General features: G+C 35.3%; 1 protein-coding gene and 1 long non-coding RNA gene across 2 annotated transcripts; both read right to left on the reverse strand.

Annotated features, from left to right (window-relative positions):
• Nucleotides 1-425: 425 nt before the first annotated feature.
• On the reverse strand, nt 426-1645 carry LOC145217327 (uncharacterized). Its single transcript, XR_013857363.1, has 5 exons — nt 1569-1645; nt 1250-1287; nt 1132-1177; nt 811-893; nt 426-528 (listed from the first exon to the last, which is right to left on the reverse strand). It is a non-coding gene; the product is annotated as an uncharacterized LOC145217327 (long non-coding RNA).
• A 3630-nt stretch (nt 1646-5275) lies between these two features.
• Nucleotides 5276-6568, reverse strand: LOC145218748 (t-SNARE domain-containing protein 1-like). Its single transcript, XM_080086157.1, has 3 exons — nt 6024-6568; nt 5748-5961; nt 5276-5656 (listed from the first exon to the last, which is right to left on the reverse strand). The coding sequence occupies exons 1-3, from the start codon at nt 6195-6197 to the stop codon at nt 5328-5330; spliced, it is 717 nt and encodes a 238-aa protein (XP_079942283.1). The 5' UTR covers nt 6198-6568; the 3' UTR covers nt 5276-5327.
• Nucleotides 6569-27459: the final 20891 nt, after the last annotated feature.

The following is a 27459-nucleotide window of genomic DNA, read 5'->3' on the forward strand; positions in this document are numbered from 1 at the left end:
TATACTTTGGCATTTAACGTGTAATCTTTGGACTTTATTTGAATATAGATTTGTGCTTCAAACGTCACATTTTTTTGATATCTGACTCGTTTCGTAAATGCGTCTTTGGATTTGGATTTGGATTCATGTTCGATATAATGTGTGATAAAGAATAAAAGAAAACAAAACGGATCTGAATTTCCATAGGCCCGACAGTTACAAGTGGACAAAAACAAGTTTGGAGGCCACAGTGTCTATGACATTTTTTTATTATTAGGTTATAATTAACTAAACAAGTTAATTACCGATTAATGAAATGTAACTCCTATTGGGTGAATTCGTTACATTTAAGATACAAATTTCAGCTCAACATTTTTGGATGTCGAGAAGAGCAAACCTAAGAATTATTAAAAAAACTGATTGAAAGAAACTGAAACGTTGTTGCGATATTTACGATACGAATTGTATCAGAAATGTTTGCACCTGCGAAAATGATATGCGTGATGGTCTCGGTGGTGGTTGTGATGATGGAAGAGACTCATCCTCACTCTACATACAACAAATTACGATAAAGTAGCGATCTCGGATATTTTACTTACAATAATGTAGTCACTTAAACAATAGCGTCGTCTGATAATGTTGGAGAATACAGATAACAATAATCAAATTAAAATCTCACTACATAAGATTAACCGATTTTGAATTTGAATGGATATGGTAAAGTTATACAAGTCAGGCAATACAATGTTTTGTCAGGGAATTATATTTCAATGTACATGGTCGATTCCATATCACATTTGTTATTTATTTAAGACACGCAAAAATCATTACCATCTGAAATCTGAAAATTCTAGTATGTACTGAAGGTTTCTCTGTTTTTTCTTCCAAAACTGCTGTCACTTCGTCGTTTTCCTCTGCAATAATTAAAAAGAGAAAACAACTTGTGTTGGCTCCTACATTAAATATTATTTACACTTTTGTTCATTTTAATCTTGAATTATATGAGTATTTTCGCGTTCTTTAAGCTTTCCTTAATTCAGTACAACAGGTTTAAAGTATCACATGCAGACCTAAAACCGCTTGTTTATTTCTTGGCCTAAAAACGTTAAGTAAACCACATTTACAGATAAATCTCAAACGTATGCTTTTTACCTGGACTTTGAGGCTTGTCGGGTGATATTTGTGCATTTGGTTGAACCTGAATGTAACAAAATTTGCCTTGATTAGCAAATGAACACAAACATAAATAAACAATTGCTAACATTATTACCGGGTCTGGTAGTGCTAGATGGGCTTCTTGTTGGCAATCTATAAACAAAAAAGTCATTTTTAGTACGTTTACGTAGTTCAGTAATAAATCGAAAATCAGTTCAAAGTGCTTGTAAGAGCTATACGTTATAAAACGCTCAAATGCAACTGTTTACTAAGTGAGTTCAGGTAACGCAAACTTACGTCACAATACAAATATTGGGTTAAACCGATTTCATCACAGCAAGAAACTGTCCTTTTTTATCCTTGTTTAAACGTCATTAGTAAGACTTTTTAATACACACTATGTTTGTTGATAAAGATTAAACGAGGCAAATTACCTCCTTGATCCATGAGGCTGTTGTAAAGATTACTATCTTAAGAAACAAACGCAATATAGATGGGCCTTGTGCACAAACCCTACACACATCTAAAAAAAATAAAAATCTTGGTTAAGTATAAAACGACACAAATGTACGATTTCACAAACAAAAACATAGCTAAAAGCCTCTATTTCGGATGATTTCTGCATATTCGTTGATGATCCTGACATATTTTTTTGCTAATTCTACCACAATTTAAATCCGTCTAAGCAATATTGTACTAATATGCCATATGGGTATGGCGCACTGCTGTGGTTTACAGGGCATCTCCACTCTACGAATTTCAATGAATGAGGTTTCTCATTTGACACAATGTTGAATGCATGACATTCTTTCATCTTTGACCACATTTTATATGACTACAATCATAGTTTACATACCCTTGTAGCAATGGGTATTTTACATTTTTGGTGTTTTTGGTTTTAGCAGTTTTATCTTCTCTTTAAAGTCTAGCAGCCTCACATGTTTCGTTTTCTAAAACCACACGCCCTAGCACAGCAATCGTAAAACTATTTCTTGTAGCCGTCTTCTTGTACGATAATTATTTCCTTTGTTTCGGAGGACACCACCGTCGTTCCGAGTTACAAAAACGCGTTGTCATTTCACTATATATTCGCATTTGCTAATCCGAGAACTTACTACTTAATTGCATACTAAGTTACTTTAGACCAAACAAGTTTTTGCCAACGTTATACCAGTACGCATGTTGTCATTCATGTATTTTGTTTAATAAACTCCAGTTCTACGTTAAAGTTTTTGTTAGTCAGGTGTCGTTCAGAGTTCTCGATTTTTGAAGTCAGATCGCGCATTTTCCTTCTTTATTCTAAACGTTGCATGACATTACAGACATCGGGCAAATACTATTTGTTTGCAACACCCTTATACCGCCTCTTCCGAACGTAATCGGCAAAGCCATTTTAATCCGCCAAGAAATGGTCTTTCTACAATCTTTTTTGTCTGATGATGCTACTTGTAAATTGAATTGTTGGTCGCATCTATCAAGCATTGCTTCTTTGTTACGTTACAAGTAGCATAAGAAAACAATCATTCGCAATGATTTAATATTTTTAGTAATGTTTGTGATGTAACAAAGTGCCTTTCTATCCTTCCCTGTTTCGAAATCCTATGAAACTACGTAAAGTCCTTTGCAAAAATGTATGTAGTTAAAGGTTCACTTGAAAAGCATGTCGGAAATTAAAAGAAATACAATCTGACCTATTATACTGTGGAGTATAATGAGTGTAATACTTGGTCTTAACTGCATATATATTGATCTAAAAGTAATAGTCAGTAATTCAAAAATTGTTTGCCAACGCTAAACGCAACTTCCAAACCGCGTACGGTTTTCTGGACCAACCCGGTCTAAGTAAACACAGGGGCATAAGAGATGACTGGCACAATAGGTTCTTATAAAGTGAACAAAGGGCCGGTAAAGCAATCGGTACTCCTCTTTTGTGAGCAACAACAATCAACTTGGCAGCGCAAATACAACTCTAGGGGACACCATTACTTATTTACATTTTCTCGAACGTATGCATTTACTTTTTCTAGCAAAACAGTTGACCTCTTGGATAACATGGATAATATAATTGCAAACTATTCGGTGGTACACCCATACCTTGTGCATGAAATGTTGGCCATAGGTTTTGATAACTAAATCAATCTGACGTCAATACTAACACGCAATAAATGACTTTGCCAATATGATGTTAGCTATTTAGGTTTTGTATTGGTTGGAAACTGACTTAACATCTGAAAACCTAAACTAGTCACATGAAATCGACAACAGAGATTTCAACAATCCAAATTAAAGAAAATATAAAAACACGATAAAATTTCAGACATTCGGAAAAGAACTGATGACAAAGTTACAAAAATCAATTTTAGTAGACGAATACGCCTGCAAACAAACCTTGAACTGTAGAGATCTCACACAAAACGCTTCATACATTGTAAGCACAAAACTGAATTGACGCACTAGAGCAAAGAAAGACACACATGAATTACGACACGTTACACCTCAGCCATTACGAACGCTGAATAAGATGGGCATGTAGACGTGAAGCGGCCAGGGGCGGCATTACGAACACATCTCGCTAAGTTTAGCGAGCTCGGTATTGACGCACGACCTCGTTAACTCGAGATTTGGTATTACGAACCCCCGTCTCGCTAACCGGACCTCGCTAAGTAGCGAGGAGCTCAGACCACTCGCTAACGCCGAATTATTCCGGACAAAGCCGCACAGCTGCGTCAGCAAATAATAATGGCTGCCTATTTTGCTGTAAAACGCTCAAATAAACGAAAAAAGGTCAGACAAAATCCTCTAGAAATGTCGGACGTAGAATTAGTCCCAGAATACCGAATGCCGAAAGCTGTAATAATGGATTTGTGAAACCATTTGCACGAAGATTTAAAACCGAAAAGTGCGAGTAAAAGATGTCTTACAGTGGAAGAACAAGTTTTGATATCACTAAAACTTTTGGCATCGGGAAGCTTTCAAAATTCAGCCAAGAACAATATTAATGTTTCACAACCAACTGTTAGTGTGGTACTAAGTCGATTTATGGACAGTTTGATTTCTAAACGACATCAATTTATCCACATGCCAGATAGAGTGTCTTCAACAATGATAAAGCAACACTTTTACTCAATTGCACGGTTTCCTGGTGTCATAGGTGCCATTGATGGAACACATATTCCCATAATTGCACCAAGTGAAGAAGAACATCTCTTTGTTAACAGAAAGGGTTATCATTCCATCAATGTGCAGGCAAGTTGTATACTTTTCCCTTGTTATATATTGGTTTCATTTTTAAATTATTTTTGCAGGCTATATGTGACGCCAATATGGTGTTTTTGGATGTGGTATGCAAGTGGCCTGGCTCATGTCATGATTCATTCATTCTTTGACAATCAAATGTATACCAGGATTTTGAGGATGGAAAATATGATGACGACATTTTGCTAGGTGACAGTGGTTATCCATTAAAACCTTGGTTAATGACACCTCTTCACCCAAGTACCCCTTCACAACAGAAGTATAATAAGGCTCACAAACAAACACGGTCAACAGTAGAGAAGTAAGTTACATTTGTCCTGCATCTCTTAATGTGAACATAAATGATAATAAAGCTTTGTTGTTTAGGGCATTTGGTGTTTTAATACAGAGATGGAGAGTTATTGATCACGCAGGAGGAAGGTTATGTTATTCACCTCTACAAGTTTGTAAAATTACAATGTGTTGTTTCATTCTGCACAATATTTGTCGCCTTTACAATGTGCCACTGCCTCAACCACTGCCAGCAAATGCTGACATAGATTCACTTTTAGACACCACCACAACAAATGAAATGCATGACTTGCAAGGTAGTACTATGAGAGATTCGATTATTTCCACATTCCAATAAAGATGTTTGTGAAATGTTTGTTTTTTGTGGTTGTTTATTGCAAAAAGTGGCAACACAGCAACACAGAAATGAACTTGAAAAATGGGTAAACGAATATGAAAGTCATAAGGTAGGTAAGAATAACAGTGAAGAATAGGTAACTAATGATGTAGGGCAATCAAAAACAGTGAACAAGAATGAATAAAACCCTGACAGGCTTGCACAGATTGAGGCCTTTAACCAGCAGTGAAAGTAGTACATAACAGAAAATTGAAAAAAAAAAAAAAAAAACATGCAGAAAAAAGCATACTGTTAAAAATGCACATTACATCTAATCATCAACTGTAAAGGGTTGACTGCAGGTTAATTCAACTTTACTGGTTTCAGACAACTGCAACTTTTGTCGCCACAAATCATTTGTTCTTATCATTTGTTCCAACTGTTGCTGTTGAATTATAGCTATGTCTGATATTTGGACATAAATTTCTTTTTGTATGTCAACTTTGTCCTTTTCTGGATCACGACGGCGGCGCTTTGCAGGGCTCACTGGTTCTTCAATTATTTCAAAAATACTGTCATCCATAGTCGAACATGTGAATGCCACCGGTTCTTCCACATCTTGAGGTGCTTGGCTTGTAGTGGCAACCTGGGAAACACTTCCTACAAAAAAAATTAGGCATTACAAGTGTATGAATCATTTCTAACATAACAAAGGGTACTTAATTGTCACTGCTTTCAAGTGATAATGCACCTTTTATTCCATACACTGCCTGTTGTCCAATTATGTTTATGACTTGATAATGAACATCTGAAGGTGGTGTAGCTTTGTTCACACCACCACCAGTTTTAGTTGATTCTTTTTTCCATTCCGACACTGATTTTTTTGCAACACTTTTTAGATCCCACCACTTATGTTCCACTTGCTCAATTGTGCGATTAACACCACTGATATTGACTGAATTAACCTGTAAAATATCATGATCTATGTACAGCAGTAATAACAAAAAATATTGTGCACAAATCTTACCATAGTTGTCACTATTTTCCAAGCTTGTTGTTTTGAAGCAACTGTAATTTCTGGTGAAAATGAACCCAGAATGCATTTTGCATGTTTTTCCACTGCATTAACTAATGCTTCTACTTCAACAGCTGTCCATCTTGGAGATCGCTTTTTTACAATTTTACTGCTTATTGTATCCATAATCAATTTACTTTTTGAAAAAACTAAAGCTTACACAATGACTAAACACAAGAATAAAATAATTCGGCGTAAAACTTCCAAAACAATGCCGCCAATGTCCACGTGAAGCTCAACTGCTAACAAAAACGGCCTTCCACAAGATGTCGCATAGCGCGACTTCCTAATTTTGCTGAATCAGACGTCTTTTTTCTCACGATTTTGACGCATTCTCTCGTTTTTGCGTCAGGCTTTAGCTAGGCGTTTACGAGGACACTTCGTAATACCAATTACGTTAGCGAGTTTCTCGCTCGCTAAGTCCTCGCTAAAAATATTTTAGCGAGCTCGTTAAGTTAGCGAGCGAGGAAGTGTTCATAATGCCGCCCCTGGCCTCGTCAGCAACTTAATAGTGGCTGGTTCATGGGAATGTCTATTTACGTTATGGTTGAGCGGGTCTTTTCTAGTTTTGCCCATGTGGTTTTGGCAGGATGTGCGTAACTCAAAAATCCAATCGAGTTGAGAATGTTCAGTAAATATGAAACTGGTCACTAGAAGTAAAACTAAAAGTACCCAGCAGACATTGCCCGGGAGATTTAAACCCAAACCCTATATTTTTACGAAATACTGTTCACAATTTAGGCGTTGAGGAATCAAACCTAAGACGTTTTATCGATACTTTTTTACCAATATGTATTGGCTGAATAAACATGTTGCCAAAAGTTTACTTAAATCAAATTTTCCGACAATATTATTAACGGAAAACATAAATAAACAAAATTTATGTTATTGACTTGATCTAAAAGTTGAAAGTTGCTACGTTATTTGCTATAGGAGTTATATGAGAAATATTCATCATTTATTAAAATCTAATCATTACAATTATGATTAAAAGTTACCATAAGATCTAACAATTTTGTTTTACTTTTTCACCAAACCACAACGTCTATGACGTTTTGTTTTTGTTAGATGATTATTATCAACTAAACATAATAATTACCAGTAAATCTTTTTGTGATAAGTTATATTACTGTTCATTTGAAGTACAATTTTCAGCTAAAAAATTTTAGGTGTATAAAACAACTAACCTGAGAACTTAAAAAAAAACTTGTTATTATTTTCAGAAGACGCACATACAAAATAAGTCCACATGCAAGTAATACAAAATGCGCAACATTTTAATTGACAAACTTGCCGATTTACTTCTAATCCAATTTACACGACTTATAAAACAACTTTTGAGAAGCAAGTTATTACCGCTTTCGAGCAAGCTTTGAAAAATATAATTCTACACTGCAAGTTATGACACAAACAGCTACCAATGCTGAGAGAAGACACGCACAGCGCAGAACGATGCTTTGGAAATTGGGCTGCGCCTCGCCACGCTTAATTGACTTTAAACGCTTTTAATACTGGCGTGTGTGTGACGTACTATGATCATGAAAAGAAATAATGTGGTTCGGTTTCCGGTATTATCTATAGACTGACGAAAGCTAAAAAAAAATTTCTGACTCCACAGCTTTGAAGCAAAGAAATTTTTTTACATCATTGTTTTTATGTGAGATATTTTAAGTGCCCGTTTTCGTACTTCTGTAATAACCAAGAAATAAGACGGAGGCATTTAAATTGTAATGTAGCGTTTAATTTATTACCATGCAAATAGCGAATTAAACCAAATCTTTTTACGCAACAGAACAATTATTAAAGTACTACAAGCGTGTACTCAAGTACATTATGAGAATTTCATTTCGCTTCAACTTCCTTTTACTAACACGAGTGGTCAGCCTGGTCCCACGTGACTGATTATATCAGCAGACGAAAATATAGTATCCGGTTTTAGATGCAAAAAAAGAACTTGTGTTGCGATTGTGAATCTCTGTTGGTTAGCAAACTTTTATCGTCCCGAGGTATAGCAATATAATTACCAAGTCATTTAAAGTACTTGGATGGGAAATTAATTTACAATATATTTGATAACATTTATTTTCTGTTAAACAGACCACGAGATTTAATTGAACACTGATGTGTGTGAAACTGGGCCACTGATAAAGTGGGAACAGTGCGTAGTTGCCGTCACGGTCAAATACACAAAAATAATGAACTTGCGTTATCCTCACTTTACCAATCAACTTTAACCTGGACATACAACAATATGTTCCGTATGAGACTGGATTCTCTCTGTTGCTATAATGAAAAAAAACTACAATGACTTTGTATCAATAATTTGAGAAAGCTTAGAGTGGCGTGAATTGGTTTGGTTTTGCCATACAACACATGAAAAATTGACAATATCGCCATTACGTTACAACTATTTTCGTTGTTTAAAATACGGACCTAATTTTAATAATTAGAGCAAGTTTGGGAAATGTTAAATAGGGTAATCTGTCAAGGGTAACAAACAAAAAGAGGATACATTATCATTTTCGGTTCAACAGAAACATGAAGTAATTTATACAGCCCTTAAAATATTCTCAAACTTTACGAACACGTCTAACACTTCAACTATTCTTTACGATTATCAGTGGCACCTAACCTTATCCAGCGACCCATTCAGTTTACACAGCGATATGGGGTGCCTACCTAAGTATGCTCAATAACATGCTCGGCGCCATTTTTAGCCCACAACAGCGGTCGATGACCATAAATCACTAAATAAATTTATTGTTACCTATTTTAGATTCGAAAAGAGTTTGTTTGAAATAAAATAAAATAATGTTCTGCATGAAAGTAAGATAAACATGATTTTGCATCTTGGTAATCATTGTTTAAACATCTCAATTAAGATATTGTTGTTTAGATTAGTGGCATGTTTATGTTACTTTCATGTTTTCATGCCATGTAGTCACCTATGTTAGATGGATTGCACAATTTAAATGCACTCAATTACAATATTCAAACACAGAAAACACTACATGCAATCATACCAATGTTATAAATCCATAAATCTAAGGCAAATAACGTACCCTCATTTGCTTCTGCCAAATAAACCAACTTTTCAAATCAGAAACCCGCACATAACGATATCACAAATCGTTTTGCGCAGGTTCAAGCTGAGCGATACGCAGAAAAAACGCTCGGTAGACGATCGCTCGCTCATTTCTACAAGACATGAGCGCCCGAAAACAGTCGAACGCAAAACCAGACAGTAAAAATGAAATAAATACACAACGCAGGTTTTGAGCGAGCGCGTTATGCATAGTGTAAACGGGCTATTAGGCTTTGTTCACGCTCGTCATGTTCCTCTTAGTCGCACACATGAGGTTTCACGGTTTCCTTAAAACGTCTTAGGTTACCAAAGGCTGGTCTGCTGCCTAATACAAAGGAAATCGTTCGTATTTTCAGTAATATTTTCAAGGCTTTAAATTTTTTTATGATTTTTTTTTATATCAGAGATACATACTTTTGTCATCGAAATAATTACTTTTGTAAAAGCACGAATCAAATCTTACCAAGAATCAACGACTGTTTTTTTCTATTTAAACACAATTTTCTGATCAAACCGTTCAGTGCTTGTCTTTCTTGCCGGCACTCTGTACAGTAAGGAGACAAGGAAATTTTGCGTACCTTCTATTGTTTTTTCGGCTGGCAACAGTGAATGCTTTTTCTTCCAGGTACTATCTTATGCATTTATATGTTAGAATGTGTTTTCCAATAACACTGCATATCGGCGAATAATTTTTGCATTAAACTCGAGTTCTCAATTAAGCAAGCCTCAAATGAAAGATGCTTTATTTGATTTTCTATATTGCAAGCATAGATATCTCCGGTTCTTTTCGTTACCACCATTTGTCTAATCGTCAAAATTAATTTTGTAAAATTAAAAATCACAATAAAATTTTGCACCTTAACTCTCAGAAAGGATTGATGATAAAATTAGGAAAATCAAATCTAGTAAAAACATACGCCTTCAAAGAAGCCTAAACTGTAAAGCTCTCACACAAAATGCTATATACATTGTAGGCACAGTAACTGCATTGACGCACAGCGAAGAAAGACAAAATCGTTCCACCACATGTTAAACCACAACGCCTTCAAACGCTTCATAACGTGGTTGTGTACGCGACGTAATTTAATCGTTGAAACGAAAATTTTGTTTTGTTGTTCTGCCAAAACATTGTCCTAGTTGCTACAAAGACATTTACAGAACATTTTTTCCATGTTCCGTTTTTTTCGAACGTTCTGCACAACTTTCACATGATATATTTGATTAATTAAAGCAAGGGTTCAAACTAACAATATACGCAACCAACGACTTTCTGCAGGACCACTTCACATTTCACAATCTACCCAGTATTTGCCTATGTATGGTAACAAAGAAATAGCTTTCTTTTCGTATACACCAACTTAATTCAGGACAAAATACTCCAGCTGCATATGTTGTTGCATTTTAAAATCAAACGTTTTAGACATATTCATTTCTAAAAGATTGCGCTACTTTTTGTCTTTGAATCTAAAATGTCTTGTTTGTTTGTTTATTTTTTTGTTTGAAACCCGTTTTGGCGGGTTTGTGAAAAAACTGCCTGCGTGACCGGAGCAGGTTTAGATCCCATTGGATTTTGAACACAAGTGGATTCGGTTACCATACGGCCAAGTTAAATGTATGTTTGCTTGACCTGACTCCTGACGTCGCACTTTAGTTTCATTTTCGTTTTGGTAAAATCAAAGTTACTTGCGAAAACTAAAAAAGGTTAACAACTGGATTATATTGTTTCGAGAGTTTGGATCCCATGACATGCTGATATTTTTGTCTTCGCCTTGTCGCACTAAAAATATTGTGAACCAGGTTGATTATGTATTAAGACGCTTGCTGACTTGTTTTTGTGCAATGTAAATATTAGTTTATCATTGTTATTGGACAGCACGGAGATTTAAGAACGGGTTCTGGTAACAAATGCTCTAACACAGATATGTATATTTGTTGCAGACACTCCAGGAAACAGAGATAAAGTAAATGAAGCATATTTCAACTTGGGATGTTTGTTCTTCTGGCTGCTGTAATTATCGGAGCTGGTTACCTCGTATGGGCAAAACTGCCCAAGATGTAAACTCCAAACAAATTGGTCTGTAGGAAATACTTCACAATAACGTTTCATAAATAACATTGTATTGTTTCTCACGAGACAAAAACGCTTAAAATTTTCCCCAAAACAACAAGTTAGGCACCGATTTATTCTAAAATTCGTTGCTTGTTAAATTTGCTAGAGGTTTTGAAACTAGTTATTACAGTACATGTAATATTTACTGCTTCATTGTTGTCAGAAAAATACCTTGTCAAGGTGTTTTTGTTAATATGACTGTAGAACAATATAATCGGATGCAATTGATATTATATTCACAAACAAATAATAATTTTTTCATGTTATTGTTTCGAAGAAAATCAAAATGATTTTTTTTGCTTTCATTAGACTTCAAATTTACCGGTTTAGATTTATGCTCTTATCCGTTTTCATCTTTATTCATTAAATGTTAAGTTGTTGATTATTGTCTTAATTTGAGTCAAAGTGGCAGAACTTCCTGGTCAGTCGAGAACACTTTCGGTCTAAGAAATTGTAAGACGGTATGCGTACAACAGTTTGGGTGCTGCAGTTTCGAGCCAAACTGCTTAGTTCTTCTGGTTAATATTTTAGGTGCGGAAACTCAATGCAGAACTTCATTATTTGCAGGTTTGCTTATTGCTGCATAGTTTAATTGCGTTGAAGCAAACATTAGTTGTTATGAGGTTGGTTTCGTGGTCCATTAGGGTCGAAGTTTTCAACTGCAAATAGGCCTGAAAAGAACCCGTTATTTGCAACAAATATTTGCGTTTCGTTAAATTTACAGGCGAATTATATTTCCTACCTTGGTTTGGAGGTTGACGGTTTACGTTGTAAACTAAAATCATAGTGTTTATATGTACTATAAAACGTCACAAATGTTCTTTCACATGAGGTGAAAGCTTAAGATTAAATTGGTAATTTATGCAACCTATGTCCTCGCAGTATAATTTTTTTTTTTTTTTTGAATAATTTTTATTGATATTGAAAACACCACAGACTTTTGATAGGATAATTATGTCGAGAATTTTTTTCCATGCTATAAATTGTAGATTTGGTTTTAGTCGTCGATTCTCTACCAGAGGTGGGCGGATCGGGAAATTTGAGATCCGAAATCCGATCCTGAATTGTGATTTTCCGATCCGATTCTGATCCAAAATTTTCGAGCAACAATAAGATCCGATCCGAAAAATATCTGAATTTTTTCTAATTTTATTAGAACTGTTTAGTTGAGTACAAAAATTATCTAAATGTAACATCTAACCTGAAACAACAAAGATTTCCATTGCTCTAGTAGTAAACTAAATGCTAGCTACTACTGCTAACCCAACTTCCCAAGTATCAAGGGCAGGAACTTGGCCGAATGGTCCGGCGCGCCTGACCCATACACAGACATAAAAACCCTGATCGGGATTCGTCCCCGGGAGAGTCCTGGGTTCGAACCCCTTGAAAAAAAAACTAGCTAGGCTAGTACAGTACTACAGAGTCTACAGAGTACAGACAGACTAGAATGTGGTCTAGGTAATCACTAGTCAGTAACACGATTTTAAACCAAACCAAAGTTTGCAATTCCATGTTTGCAACAATAGCTGAACAATAGTTTTCTCGAAACACTTGGCTGTTAAGTTTGAGGTCGATTTCAAACAAAATTCCATTGGGCGCATAATATATAAGTTTTGCATATTTTTCAAATTATGTTTGGGGGTTCCTACGTGCGTCTACATTGATACATATCCAAAGGAAATGGGCAATTCCAATATTTATACGACATGAGCAAAACTAAACAAACTGATACAGTATTGTTAGTGATGATACTTTTATAAAACGATAATAGAACTTTTAAATAAACTCCAGAAAGATAACTTGTGTTTGTATGAATTAAATTTTGGCACATTTTAGCCACGTCCCATACTGTGTATCACTCGGGTGTAATGTGGGCAGGATTCCCAAAAAATTGACTTTAAGTCATGGTCTAAAATTCAGATTTTAAGTTTTTTTCTAAAAAAAAACAAAGAAGTGATATATTTGAACAAGAAACAGCAAAAAGTTTTCTAATTCATTTGTTGGCCACAAATCTGAAACCACTCAAAATCTTAGGATTGGGATTTCCTTTTCAGATACCCCCCCAAAAAAACTTTTCATAGTTACAAATGGATTTGTTTTGTGCTTAAAAAATTAGTGTTTTAGTGAGAAATGTTAAAACGTACGAACTGTTTTTAATTGATTATACGGAGAAGACAACAACAACTTTGGATTTTGGATTTTGCCAGCAAATATTTTGCTTCCTGAGCGAGATTTTTTTACAATTACCCAAGTAAGGTGGATAAAATATGTATGGTGCAGGTCCCAATATTTCAAACCAGAAATATTTGGCAAACAAATTAAAATCTTTACAATTCTATTAAGTACAGAATTACTGAATAAAACCACAAATAAAAAGAAGACAATTTGGCAAACGGTTAGTTAAATGATTGTGTAGTTAATTCACAAATGAAAACATGCAAACCAGCATCAAAGCATAACAAATTTATTACCTTCTATAATCGTTGGAAGAAAATTAAAGTTGTGATTTTTATAATCTACTAGTCTTAAGTTACACGTTTGAATTGCTACTGCTAAAAGTGACAACTACATTATTCTCACTTTATTTTAAAATTGCTTGTTAAGGGCAAATTATTTTAATATATTTACTAACAGGACCACTAGAGGAAGATCGCTCTATAACGTAATATCACCACAAACATTATCATTGCATATGTATTTGCGACAAAATGTAACTACTTTATTACCGCTTCATCTTTAGGTGAAAATCCGATGTCGCTGCATGAAGTAACAATCATCATCATTACAAAAAAATGTATTTTTCTGTAATATTTCTGCAGATAATGCTATCTGGCTTTTAAATCGCTTCCATTTTTGAACACAAAAGAAAGGCGAAAAATTATCCTTTCAACACTGTGATTTTTTGTTTGATTTATTTCTGCAAAATAATATGTTTTTATATATTAAAAAACTTCTGAAGTTTGCTTTAACGTACATCAAGAACCATGCAGCACCAAGCAAACTTTGCAAAAACATAACGCTACCCTAAATCTAGCACGAAATATGGCATCACAAATGTAACATGATCTTCCCGGCCAATTACAAATGTGCTGGTGCGAGACAGTAGTTAATTAAGTGAACAAAAGTAGCGATACGTTTTTGAAGTGTGATCATAAAAATAATCTCATAGGGAACTTATTGTTGTGTGTCACATGTCAGTATTAGTGTGTTTGTTGTTACTTACTCAACAAATAACTTTCAATAAAAGTTTTACTTGTAGAATTCATGATGCTAAAAATCATTAATGGCATAAAGATTATGTCGTAATAGTTAAATTGTAAATAACGCTTTATTAAAATGATACTGAGACCAAGAACAAGTTTTGAAACAACTACAAAGAAACGTTTTTGTTTAAACAATGAAAAGATTTCGCTTTTCGCGTAGCAGCCATCATAATAGTGTGCTCAATGTTTATTTTAACACCTTTTCGTTCGTTCGTCATCTAAGAATTTTTAAGTCATATTGCTCTTCTAGATTACTCTTCATCAACCTATGTTGTTTGTTCATCGTTGCACATTTTTCTGTGTGTTTGAAATTTTGCTTCCTGAACCAAATCATTTAGAACCTCTCGTTCGTACCTGAAAAGATGTACGACGCTGTTAAACAGCTCTATGGCCTCATAAAACTATACAAATGAAAAAAATTGCATAAAAAAAACTCTATAACTTTATAGAGAAAGGTTTAACTGTAAAACAAAGAATTTGCCTCACTATAAATAACATGATCAGCTTGTGATTCCGCGAAATGCAACGTCAGGATTTTAAAACGTTTAAAGGCGCCTAGATTTATTACCAACCAATAAAGGAATTTTGAACATTTCGGTTGTCCAGTTACCCCAGCCAGGAGTCGGAGTTTTGATTTTATGACAAAGCTAAAAAGAAAATAATCCTAGTCTACTTGATCACGCAGCCTCTGCCAAACCCACTTGGGCAAGACTAGAAAAGACCCGTTCAACCGTAACGAAAATAGACATCCCTTTCAACCAGCCATTATAAGTCGCTGTCGGGGCCAGGTTGCATCACGCGTACACATCCACTTTACAAACCGTTTGAAGTCGTTGAGTTTTACATGCCGTGTGTCAAATCTTAGTCATAGACCGTGTGCGGTAACACAAGAAATGCCAAACAAAAGCATTTAGTAGAAAGATATTTGTATTGGCCCGATCAAAATCATGATGTCAAAAATGTATACTCTGTGGAACGCTTGATTCGTAAAAAAACGTAAAAAGTGAGACAAAAGCCATGACATTTTAGCAAACAAACAACATGTAGTTTGAACAGCTGTTACATGAATGAGAATAATCCCAACACAACCATTGTACTGCGCACATTGGTTGGCAAACATTTGAAAGCGTTGAGGTTTAAAATGACGTAGACCAATTGTGTGTCTTTTTGCGCTGTGCGTCGTTTCAATTCTTGTTGTTACAATGTATAAAGCGTCTTGTGTGAGAGCTTCACAGTTCAAGATTTGTTTCCAGGCGCAATCTTTTGCTGAAGTAGAGGTTAGTAACTTTGTCAATAACTCTTTGTGAATGTTTCGGTCATATTTTAGCGTCCTTACATTTTCTACAACTTGGATAGTCAAAATCTATGTCGACGATTTCATGTACCTCGTTTAGGTTTTGAGAGGTTAAGTCATTTTTTCAATCTGTCATTATATTCCTACATCATATTGGTGATGACACTTATTCTCCGATTACGTGAAAAATCCAACTCTGTGTTTTAGTATTTACTTTACTTGGTCTGTTTTACAGTAGTTTGGATATCATTATTTTGTTTGCATAGATTTTAAGTGAATGTGCCTTTGAACGATTGCAAAGAAAGAAAGCTTTAAAGAATATGGGAGATTCACCTGAAAAGGGTAAGTTTTTGCTTTTGTTGATTGTTGTATATATATAGCAAAAGGATGTAGTCAAACGTAACCGGGTTTACGCCATCAGGTTTCCACTATGTTAAATTAATGTTTTTAATTCGAAATCGCAAGTGGTTGAGGTGGGATTAGAACCCAGGACTTTTGTGTTCTTGGCAATGAGGTATTATAAAACAAATTAATGATCGTTGTTATTACTGGAATTGCTTAATATTTGAGATATAATGGCCAACTTTCAAAGAGAATTTTAAACACAACTTTTTTGAAGCATTTTGTGTTATTGTGGTCTACATTTTTCAAATTTATGGAAGTAATGAACAGAACAAAAAAGGTTTCGATACAATTTAAAGACAAGTTTGTTTTTTTAGTGAAAGCATTGTTATTTTTAAGAATGTATCCCTTCTTTTTCATCTGATTTAGCGGAAAGGGAAAAGGTCAAAATAACTTTGAAAAACAAAAAAGTGGAACATCCAACCCACACTTCGAATGCTAGCGGCAAAAGTAGTGAAGTAAGATCGGTAGGCCACTAAAGTATATGAAATGCACTTCTTTTTTATGACGTCTTCATGATTCGTTTTCAGTGGAAAATTAATGACATACCTGCAATTTATAACATACGAAATATATTTGCTAAACAATATATCCAATATATCATATTTGCTGTATAATATATTAACATTAATATATGATATAAGCAACAAATAAACTTTTGGCACAAATATAGTTAAAACTAACAAAATGTTAGAGATCTAGAGAGAAAAAACACAAAAAGGTTTTCAATAACCTATTCGTAGACTTTCATCGACCATGATGGGGCAGCCCCTCTCGTGGGGGAATGGGTTAAGTGAATTATAATAATCTCTGACATGCAAAATTATAACATGAATCAATCCATCAGATTCGTTTAAGATTTAGTATTCAAAAAAAAAACACATCTGTAAATCCATAATGTCATAACAATAAGATTTAGATTCACATACCACAAATTTACAAACATAAATACAAAATATGACCATAAAGAGACAAAAATTAAACCAACATAACAAAGGCCCAGGCGGAAAATTATCCCCGAATCATACATATAATATATAAGTTCATGTTTGTGTCACGTACGAATTTCTGATGATAATCATAGACATATAGGGTTGTTTAACACGAAAAGTTTACATCGAATCATACATGATGCTAAGGTGAAGTTCGTACATGATTTTCTGAGAATATACTTGCATAATCCGTACATACAGGCTACCTGCGGTTTTCTGATGTTAACATATGATAAACCTATCTTGATTTTCTGAGAATATAGTCGCTTAATCCGTACCGTACCGAATGTGCAGTTTTCTTACATTAAACTATGCTACCCCTATCGTGTAACATCATCGTTTTACAAATTTCACACTCAAATAAAGATCATATTTTAATGGACGAAAAGCCATCAGAATATATGAACGAATCGTTTATACCGCCGACTCGGCAGTATCGTCTTCTAGCGATGAGAAGAAACTTTCTTCATCGTACGTTTCCTAAACAATCAGTTTCACCATCTGCGGAAAACGATGTCAAGTAAAAGCTGTATTCTTACTCCACATGCGCCTGTGTCTCCAGAGAAGGGCCCTTCAAAGCGGCGTCCTAACCGCATCTGGGGTTTCGCGTGGATTGGGCGCAAAGCGGCTCTCCGGCAACCTGTGTGCGATCGCATTATCGCTCCCAATAAGCAATGTCACATCGCCAGCCTCTATTTGTGACAAGTCGACACCGCGCAAATATTTACACTTTCGCAGCTGTTTAGCTTCTGATACTTTGCTCGGATTGGCGGGGATCCTGTCAACCAATACAACACAAGGAAGTTTCAGCTCTTGTCCCCCATTGAGGGGTGACACCAATAGTGACACGGAAGTAGTGCTACGCCTACAGGCTGATCCGTGGTTAAGCGTTTAGCGTAAAGTGCAATCTATATGTAGTTGTTTTAGCACCCAATTTCTCTGCCAACTGACATTCCCAAAATGTCCTATTAGCACCTGAGTCAATCAAAGCGTATGTATTTACCAGCTTGTGTTCTCATCGTTCTTGAACAGGAAGTATATCCAGGTACGCGGATGGCCTCTGTTGGTGACGGAATTCATGCAGTCATTGTGAAATTCGCAAACATTGTCGTTACACTCTTCCTCAGAATCTCTGGGTTTGCTTACCCATTTCGATGAGGCCTTTTACCGAGTGCGCACAGACGTAAAAAATTAACTGCGATCTCCGGAGCTGAAGCGTTTACGTTGTACGCAGATACCTTCTGTCTTCTGACGTGAGTCTTTTCAATACCATATCGAAACAGACATTTTCCGAAAATCAAATTGGCTTCTCGACTTTGCTCTATGACGAACTTTGCGAAGTCAGCAAATCTTGCAACATTATTTGTTATGTCCTGGACACGCAACGGATCGGATACCTATTTCTCCCGCATCTTAAGTGTAAGTTTGTTAGCAATCGAGGAAATAAATTCCAACGAGTCTACAATGGACGTACCAACAAATTTTTCTAAGGATGCACCGCAATTTCCAAACAGTACGGCCGGTTTCTCGAGACCGGCTGGGTCATTAGAAGTTAGTCTCGGGACAACCTGTAGCAAATTCTCGCAGCGCCGGGCTATTATATGGGGCTGCCCGTACCTTTCGTATAATTCGCGTCGGGCCATTTCGTAACCCTCTCGAGGGCTTTCACACGCAGAATGATGCTTCAACTGTTCATATACACGCTCTTCGCAATGTTGCAACAAATAAATTAGCTTCAGGTCGAACAATTCAAACTTATCTGCAATAAGCAGTTGATAACGGTTGATGAAGCTCAAATAGTCCATACGGTCACCTTTAAACTTTTCTACAATCGGTTTCGGAAGAAAACGTTCACCAACCTCTAGGCATCGGTTGCGGCTGGCACAAGGCGTTTGAGCTTCAAGTTGTTTTGGGGGAGCCTGATAGGAATCAAATTTACGTTGTGTCGGATTTTCCTTTCGCTATAATATAAGACAACGTGTTGTCAATGACTAGTTCTGTAACGAGTAAATCGTAATAACTCAGAATGCTCACCAGTAACTCAAGTCTTTACACAGCTCAAATATATCATCGACAGTTTTCATATTATTAGTAAATTTCCCTATTTAAACAAAAAGAAACACATATCAGTTATTTATCAATTACATAATCACTTTCGCGCGGTCAGCACATAGAGCAGACACTAATAAACGCAAACCATGAGGACTCGCACAAGGTAATTGCACCACAATTGATTTAACGTCACAACGTCATTGTTGCGTCAATAGCAATGCCAGGACGATATTCCAGGACCCATACATAACAGCTTGGCGCCACTAGAGGCAAGAAATCTTACACACTGATTTACATAAAGAAGAGGCCATACAATAGAAAATGCAATTATGATCATGAACATTAAATTTATGAGAGTTTATGACAAAAACAAAACTACGATTTGGGTTTATCAACTAGATTAATGTTTGCTGGATATTTACTCAATGTAGTTTTATTTTACTAAGGTTTAAAAACCGCTAAGGACAAAACATTCTAATAAATTGCACAACACCGTGTTTTGTTCCTTTCAGAAGATTGAGTTGGAACGTAAAAGGAAGGTAAGTAAAATATTTACGCTCTGTGTTGGAAAATGCCGCACTTTTTGAAGATAACTTTAAGTCCAAAGACAATTATGCTTACCATCAATGTGCATTACGTTGATTTGCATTAATGTTCTTCAAGGTATTTTGCGGGAGTTGACAAAACGACATAAAAGCAAATGGTTTAAATCTTATTCGTTTGGCACAACACATTCTTTCCAAACCTATTACTGCACCCAATATATGAGTATTTTTATTTTCCTCCACAAAAGTGAGTTGTAAATGTCAAAAGATGGAATAATATATGACATGCAATCCTAGTTTCGTTAATTAATTGTCTCTAAAATATTTACTACATTGGCCCATTTCAAGGTGTCAAAAAATGTTTCATAGCGCTCGACTACAATAAAAAAGGAAACATTGTAATAAAAGACCTAACACCGTGTTCTGATTCTTTCAGATAGCGTTGAAACGTCTCCTGGTAAGTACAAACTACATTCTGTGATAAAAAAGTAATAATTTGAGGACATATTTTTGAGAAAAACAACAACATTGTTTTAGTTTAGTCCTCTTTACTTGGTGCATTCCGAACCAATAACTGAGCTTGTTATTGACAATCATGCGTTTATCGGTAATAATCTTCAACGTTTTATCCGCATTGAGGTTGTTAAAACAATGCAAGAATATACATAAAACATACGTACAAAGTATGGTTGTTTTATCTATTTGGTTTGGCTCCTCTGATGTTTGTTTTCTTAATTTTTTTAAATGTTATATCCCTCCGGTTAGTTTTGGCTGGGCATTTGGTCACTATTTATTGATCTTTGCAAAACTGCCCAGGTCAAAATGCTCAAAAAAAAAACCTTTGCGTTTTGTGCTAAAGATGTTCTAACACCGTGTTTTTTATCTTTCAGGAGCAGGATGTGTTGGAATCTCCATCACCGGTAAGTAAGAACATTTTTGGGCAAAAGGCAATTATTTATTTAACCATTTCAAGTTTTGAGTGAGTGAGTGAGTGAGTGAGTGAGTGAGTGAGTGAGTGAGTGAGTGAGTGAGTGAGTGAGTGAGTGAGTGAGTGAGTGAGTGAGTGATTTTTGCGACAGGGTATGAAAGACCCTAAAGTTACCTTATCAGCCACCAACGATTTCAATACAGTCAATAAATTCAATGAAAACTATCAGATAAAATGAACATATTAAAAAACGGTAATAAGTGAGAAATACAAAGAGAAAGTGGTATCAATATGTAAAGTTTTATCCATATTAACGTTCTGCATAGCATTGCGGAAATTGATAAAATGTACATAAAAACAAATTCATTAACATCTTATTCGTTTTGGCGCATCACTTTCTTTGCACAAGTTTTAATGAACCTAATTCTTTTTTTTCACCAGAAGTTGAGACTGAATTCCGAAAGACACTAGATGGATCAATATATGACATAAAAAAATTTTGTATTGGATTTGAATAAAATTCCTAAGTTGCGTTTTGTAAAACATGGATCACCCATTAAATTCCAATCAAGCTTGTGACATGCGACGTCCTGTAATATTAAAATAGACCTTACTAACCAACAAGGCATTTTAAATTTTTAAACAAATTCAGTCGATTGAAAAAAATCTCCAGATGACAAAAAATAGTATAATTATACTTTTTGTGTCCTAGTACGCTACCTACGCTTGTTGAAAAACTTGTCTTTGGTATTTGACAACTATCACGACAACGACTTAGAAGCAGTTTATGTTTATTTGTTATTGATTTTCAGAGCTGTCTTCGTATGCGAACACAACCTGGAAAGCGCCAAAAGGTAACAACAAAAGTAGTAAATTTTTGAAAAATGTGCCGTAAAACAATTGACCGCTCTTACGCCTCACAAAATATAAGATGTTTATCGCTTCAAAAGAAAGCAAATAATGATACAAATGTTCGTATCCAAACTCAAGGCTAGAAAACTTTATTGTTAAAAAATAAACTGCGAATTTACATTTAAGTATATCACTAATATTTTTTCGTTTTAAGACTCTGAATAGGTTTCAGCATCAAGAAAATAGACGCATTCTACCACCTCAAAATCAAGGTGAGAAAATTTGTTAACGTAATAAACCGTATTTCAAACTTTTACCAAAGAATGAGTCATTTTTAGCACGAATTGCATTTGACAATTTCGACCCTAATGCACCACCAGCAGAAGAACCAACACAAATAGATGGTGATGATGGTCAACACCCGGACAACCAGTTCCAATCAGAACAAAACCAACCTCATAACAACTAACACAGGTCATAGGAACATCAAAAATAATTTTATAACCACTAGATGTGAATAGTCATCAAATCTCTTGAAATCTAGTGTTAGAATTATTTATCTCCGGAGTTTTTATTTCTCGTTTATAACGCAGCCGTACATTTCAAATATTCCAAACACATACTATTATTCAACCAACAGACAACCGGGAGATTTTCTACGAATTGCACTAGTCATATATATTGTGGAGTTGCGTAATAATTTGTAGAGCTGTGCAAAATATTCTATTTGTGTTAGCATGCGTGAAACGTTAAATTACGTCGCTTGTAGCTGCCATCATATTATTGCACACAATGTTTCCATTAAAGCTAGTGTTTTCGTGCGCAAAACCATTTCATAGTGAACGAAAGACATGACATTTAACTCGTCACAATAATTGTACATTTACTTTCGTTCAATATCTAAGATTTTTGTGTCATATTGCTCTTCTAGAACAATCATCATAAACGTTGGTGTTTGTTCATCGTTGCACGTACTTCCGCCTATTTGTGATGTTGCTTCCTGGACAAATAAAGTAGTACCCAGCACCTTTTTTCCAGAAAAGTACAGTAAAAGATCTGTTGAAAATGTATGAAAGAGTGCGCTCTGTATGAAACAATACAAATAGTTACATAAATTCGATACTAAAAAAAGGTTTGCTAAAAAAAAGAAATTACCTCATTATAAATAACATATTTTTCATTTTTTTATGAAAGTGTAAAGCTGATTTAATCGTTCGCCATAGAAACGTTTATTTAAGAATACAGAGGAACAAAATAAACGTTCTGTGTGTCATTATCAGCTTTTGATTGCTTTGAATGCAAAGATCAGGATTTCAAAATCTAAATCATAAAAGAGCCGCCAGAATTTCCTTACGTTCAGTGGCGGCTAAATCAACATTGAAAACGAACTGGCAGGCGGTTTTATTGCTCCAGCCAGGAGTGTTTTGACTTGACACACGAACTTGACTTGACACACGAAGCTAAATAGGAAATTAATCGCTGGGCTACTCTACAGAACGCAGTGATTTATAATGGATTTATCATAGAAATAATAACCAGACACGGTCCTGGTATGTGTCCAAAATCTCCAAATAAAAAAGCTAATTTGAATCAAATTATGTTTTGAATACATGTATAGTGTTGTAGCGATCACTACAGTGTTCCAATTCGTTGCACTGGCTAACAGTTATCAATCAAGAGGCCGCGTTTCGTATGGCGTTAAGACATTGTTTTGGAACAACTACAAGCAAAAGTTTTCTTTCAACGATCAAGTTTCCTCCCGTACACACCCACGGTATAAAGCGTTGGAAGGCACTGAGGTGTTAAATGCAGTTGTACAATTGTGTCTTTTAGCGTTGTGCGTCAATTCAGTTCTGGTGTTTACATATTATGAAGCGATTTGTGCGAGAGCTTTGCAGTTAAAGATTTGATTGTAGGCGTATTTTTTAGCTCAAGTAGGTATTGCTGTGTTGACGTTAAGCTCGGGGTCGTGCTTTTAAATACAAAATCATTAGAGAAATAAGAGCCTGACACTGTGCTGTTTTGTGTCCAAAATCATGGGTTCGGAAAATGTTAATTTTAATTGGTAGTGTTCCAAGTAGTGATGCACTGAACCCGCCTAAAAAAATTCGGGCCGAAACAGAGTATTCGGTCATGCTTAGTTAAACTTGTAGTATTTTGCAGATAACATGGCTCGTATTTTATAGATACAACAATGAGTTAATTTATGATGATCCGTGTTGGCAAATATGGCATTTTAGGGTATTTACATGCAATCGAAAGGTTCGGTTTCGGCCGAATTTTCAAAAAAGTTCGGGCCGAAACAGAAACATCGATAAATAGCACATTCGGCCTAAATGTTTCGGCCAACCGAAACTGCGCTGCATCACTAGTCCGGAGCCGTTGCACCACGTAACAGTTATCAATTAAGATGGCGCGTTTCGTCAGGTGTCAGGAAAATGTTTTGGAACCACTACAATCAAAAGTTTTTGTTTCAACAATCAAATTTCGTCCCGTACACACCTAGGCTGTAAAGCGTTTGGACGCGCTACGGTGTAACATGTCGTCAACCAATTGTGTCTTGTGTCAATTCGTTTCTTGTTGCTTACAATGTATAAAGCAGTTTGTGTGCAGGCGTAATATTTTTGGGAGTTGATTTAGTAACTTTGTCACCAATTCTTTTTGACAGTTTCGGCCTATAATTTTATCGTGTTTATACATTTTCAAAAACTTGGATAGTGAAAATCCAAGTTGTTGATATGATGTAACTTAGCTTTTCAGAAATTAAGTATTTTTTAACCTGTCAAAACCTAAATAGCTTACATCATATAGACAAAGTCATTTATTGTGTATTAGTAATCACATTGCTTAGCCTGTTTCCTAAATTATGGATGTACGTGTTTCAAAACCTCCACAAACACAAAAAGAACCTGAAGATATGGAAGGATCAAGCAAAAAAGGTTAGTTCTTCTACTACGTTACACGCAGAAAATTAAAAATAATCTACATGATAAAAGAAATTTTAAAGTTATTAGTTGAAGAGCACCATATTGGTTAATGCAGTGGTTCTCAACTTTTTCATTATTTTTTCAAAACGTTTTTTTTGCCATTAAATCGAGGGCTCGCGGTCTTTTAGCCGAAATGTGTATGACGAAAGTTACAACGAAAAGTTTATTTGCAGAATTTTTGCTAGTTATGCAAAATTACGCATAACAATGAACAAAAAAAAAAACAGTTTGTGACATCACAGACAAGACAATAAAAACATTACGATTGTGGGCGAACAATTCAATTGCTTTTTGGTTAATTTTCACCCAATAAAGGTTATTGTTTGGCAATGGAGACAGTCGATCCTCAATTTTACTTTGATTTACACTTATTCGGTGGCACAAATTGATACCAAATGAGATTATCGAAGTACAACCTTTTCGCGGTCCCCGACTTATTGCTTCACAGATCTGTCAAGGACCACAGAATGCAGTTTGAGAACCCCTGGGTTAATGTTTTATACGAAAATTATCAGCATTAAAACCTATCGTTTCTTTTCCATTTAATTTAGCGGAAAAAGAAATACTGAAATTAACTTCAAAAGAACAAGCAGTAGAACAGCCAATCATCACTCCGAATGATAACAGCGAAAGTTCTGACGTAAAACCGTTAAAAAGTTAAAATGATTATTCTATTAGTTGACAATTTAACTTTATTTTCTTTTAATTCTTTTGCATGATACGTATTGGTCAGTAGAGAATTGATGACCAAAACAAAAAACTACTAACTATAGTATGAAAAAAACATTTGCTCGACATACATATCTTATTAAAACTTGTATGGTATTTTCAAAATCAATACATGATAATCATAAATAAAATTTTATAATAACAGCACCTATGTTGTATGAAATACAAAATTAAATAAATAACCATCCATGATGACATAACAAAACAAATTTATGTAGTTACTTTTTGACAAAAAATGTTTATTGGATAACGGTTGTTGGAAACATCTCAAAAAATGTAAGAGAATTCTTGTATATTTTGGGAAAAAAACATGTGTAACAAAACGACAATACATTTTAATGCGTAAACAAGGAATATTCAGCTAACACAAATTTAAATTTTCGTTTTTAATCTCCGTCTCACTTTAATAGTGGATCCGAAAACAAATTACCAATTGCCGCGATTTTACAAATCCTCGTCATATTTATTCACCAGCCAATCAGTGATTTGAAAAAATACAATCTATGCTTTTAAAAAAATATGCTATCTGCAACTTATTTGTGTTAGTTGTCACGGCCCAAAAAGTTTTTCAAACGTTTCAGCGCTGAAAAGCTTTCAAAGCCATTGTAGCGATTACGTCATAATTTGTGCAAACCTTGCAATAGTTATTTACCAAATTAGCTGGTTTTACTTGCTAAAATGCTCGAGTTGATAATATTCCCTGTTACAGTTAAATTAGGAGGTTGTTCGACCTTGCTATCTGGTGTTTACCCGCTTTAATCGTATGTTTTGGTATTGTGCGGTAAATTTGGCGCTGTTTTGTGTGTGAGAAAATGTGCAAGCGCCAACGGCAAAAGCATAGTTGTACAGTTAATGTCACGTGCTATGAATTTATAAAACGTACCGCTGATGTAATGGCTCATAACAGTTTTAGTCTTACTGCAGTTAACTCTTTGCCTTACTGTTCAATTACTTGCATTGAAGTAATAAACAAACGAACTGAAGTGCAAGACACGTGTGTGGAGTTTCCAGGACTTGGTCCTGACAAGCCCAGGAGCTTGGGAGATTAAGGACGGTGGTATACCTCTTTAATTTGTAGTGACACGGTTATACCTTTGAGACTCATCAACGAACATTAACATAAACATTCGATCACTACAAAATTTGGTGCCGCTCGAGTGAGGAGAACTTACAAAAAAAATTGTGCTGTTTAACCAATAATAACTTGAGAAACGCTCTATTGATGTCAGCAAAGTTTACGACAAGCGACCGAAAGAATTGCAGAAATCTGTATTTTATGTGTTGTCATTTACGTCGACCATTTTTGTTTCTCACCGTTCGTATCATGTTTCTATATCATCGTACGATCAGTTACACCACAGTACGATGTCTTTTCTTAAACGAGGTGAGCAAATATTGAAGTGCTATTCTTGGCTGATTTGTTATTTGTATGCATTTTTTTAAACAAAGTAGGCCTAAATGTTTTTACAACCCATGTTACGTTATATGCGCACAAAGAATTTTGTACCGGTCTTTCTAGACCTCATGCGCCTGACTTCAAGAAACACATAATTTAACCATAAAAACAACCAAATTGTGTAGGTACTGTCCACTAGCCTAGCCATAGGAGTATATTGCTTATGCCACCGTGCTACTACATCGCATGTTGCGCCAAATAGGCGTTTATTGTTCTTCTTATTCCTGCATGATACGCCAACTGGGCGGTCTTTATTACTTTTCTGATGATTACATTACTACGCCAAATAGGCGGTGATTACTTTCTTATTATTGCATTACTATGCCAACTATAGGCGCGTTTCTGTTTATTACAAAAGAACGAACAATCGAAGCTTGTCGCAGCTTCCGAGCATGGCTCGATACACGTACGTACTTTTTATTACTTTCCCACGAGGAATGAATACTATATGCGAATGATTACTTATATCAATATACTCCTGAGTACCATCTCAAATGTAAGGTTTAGTCACGACATCGGCTAGCTTGGGGGCAAACCTACATTAAATCACAACCTGCTTTCATGTTCTACTTTATCAAAACGTATTTTTTTGTACAATTTTGTCGAGTTTAGTCAGCCAAGACTACCGCTTTAATTGCGAAATTTATTGCCTGCCCAATAATTGTAACAGATAACAATGAATTCGATTTTCAG

Source organism: Phallusia mammillata, chromosome 3, assembly GCF_965637545.1.
Source record: "Phallusia mammillata chromosome 3, kaPhaMamm4.hap1.1, whole genome shotgun sequence".
Taxonomy (NCBI): Eukaryota; Metazoa; Chordata; class Ascidiacea; order Phlebobranchia; family Ascidiidae; genus Phallusia; species Phallusia mammillata.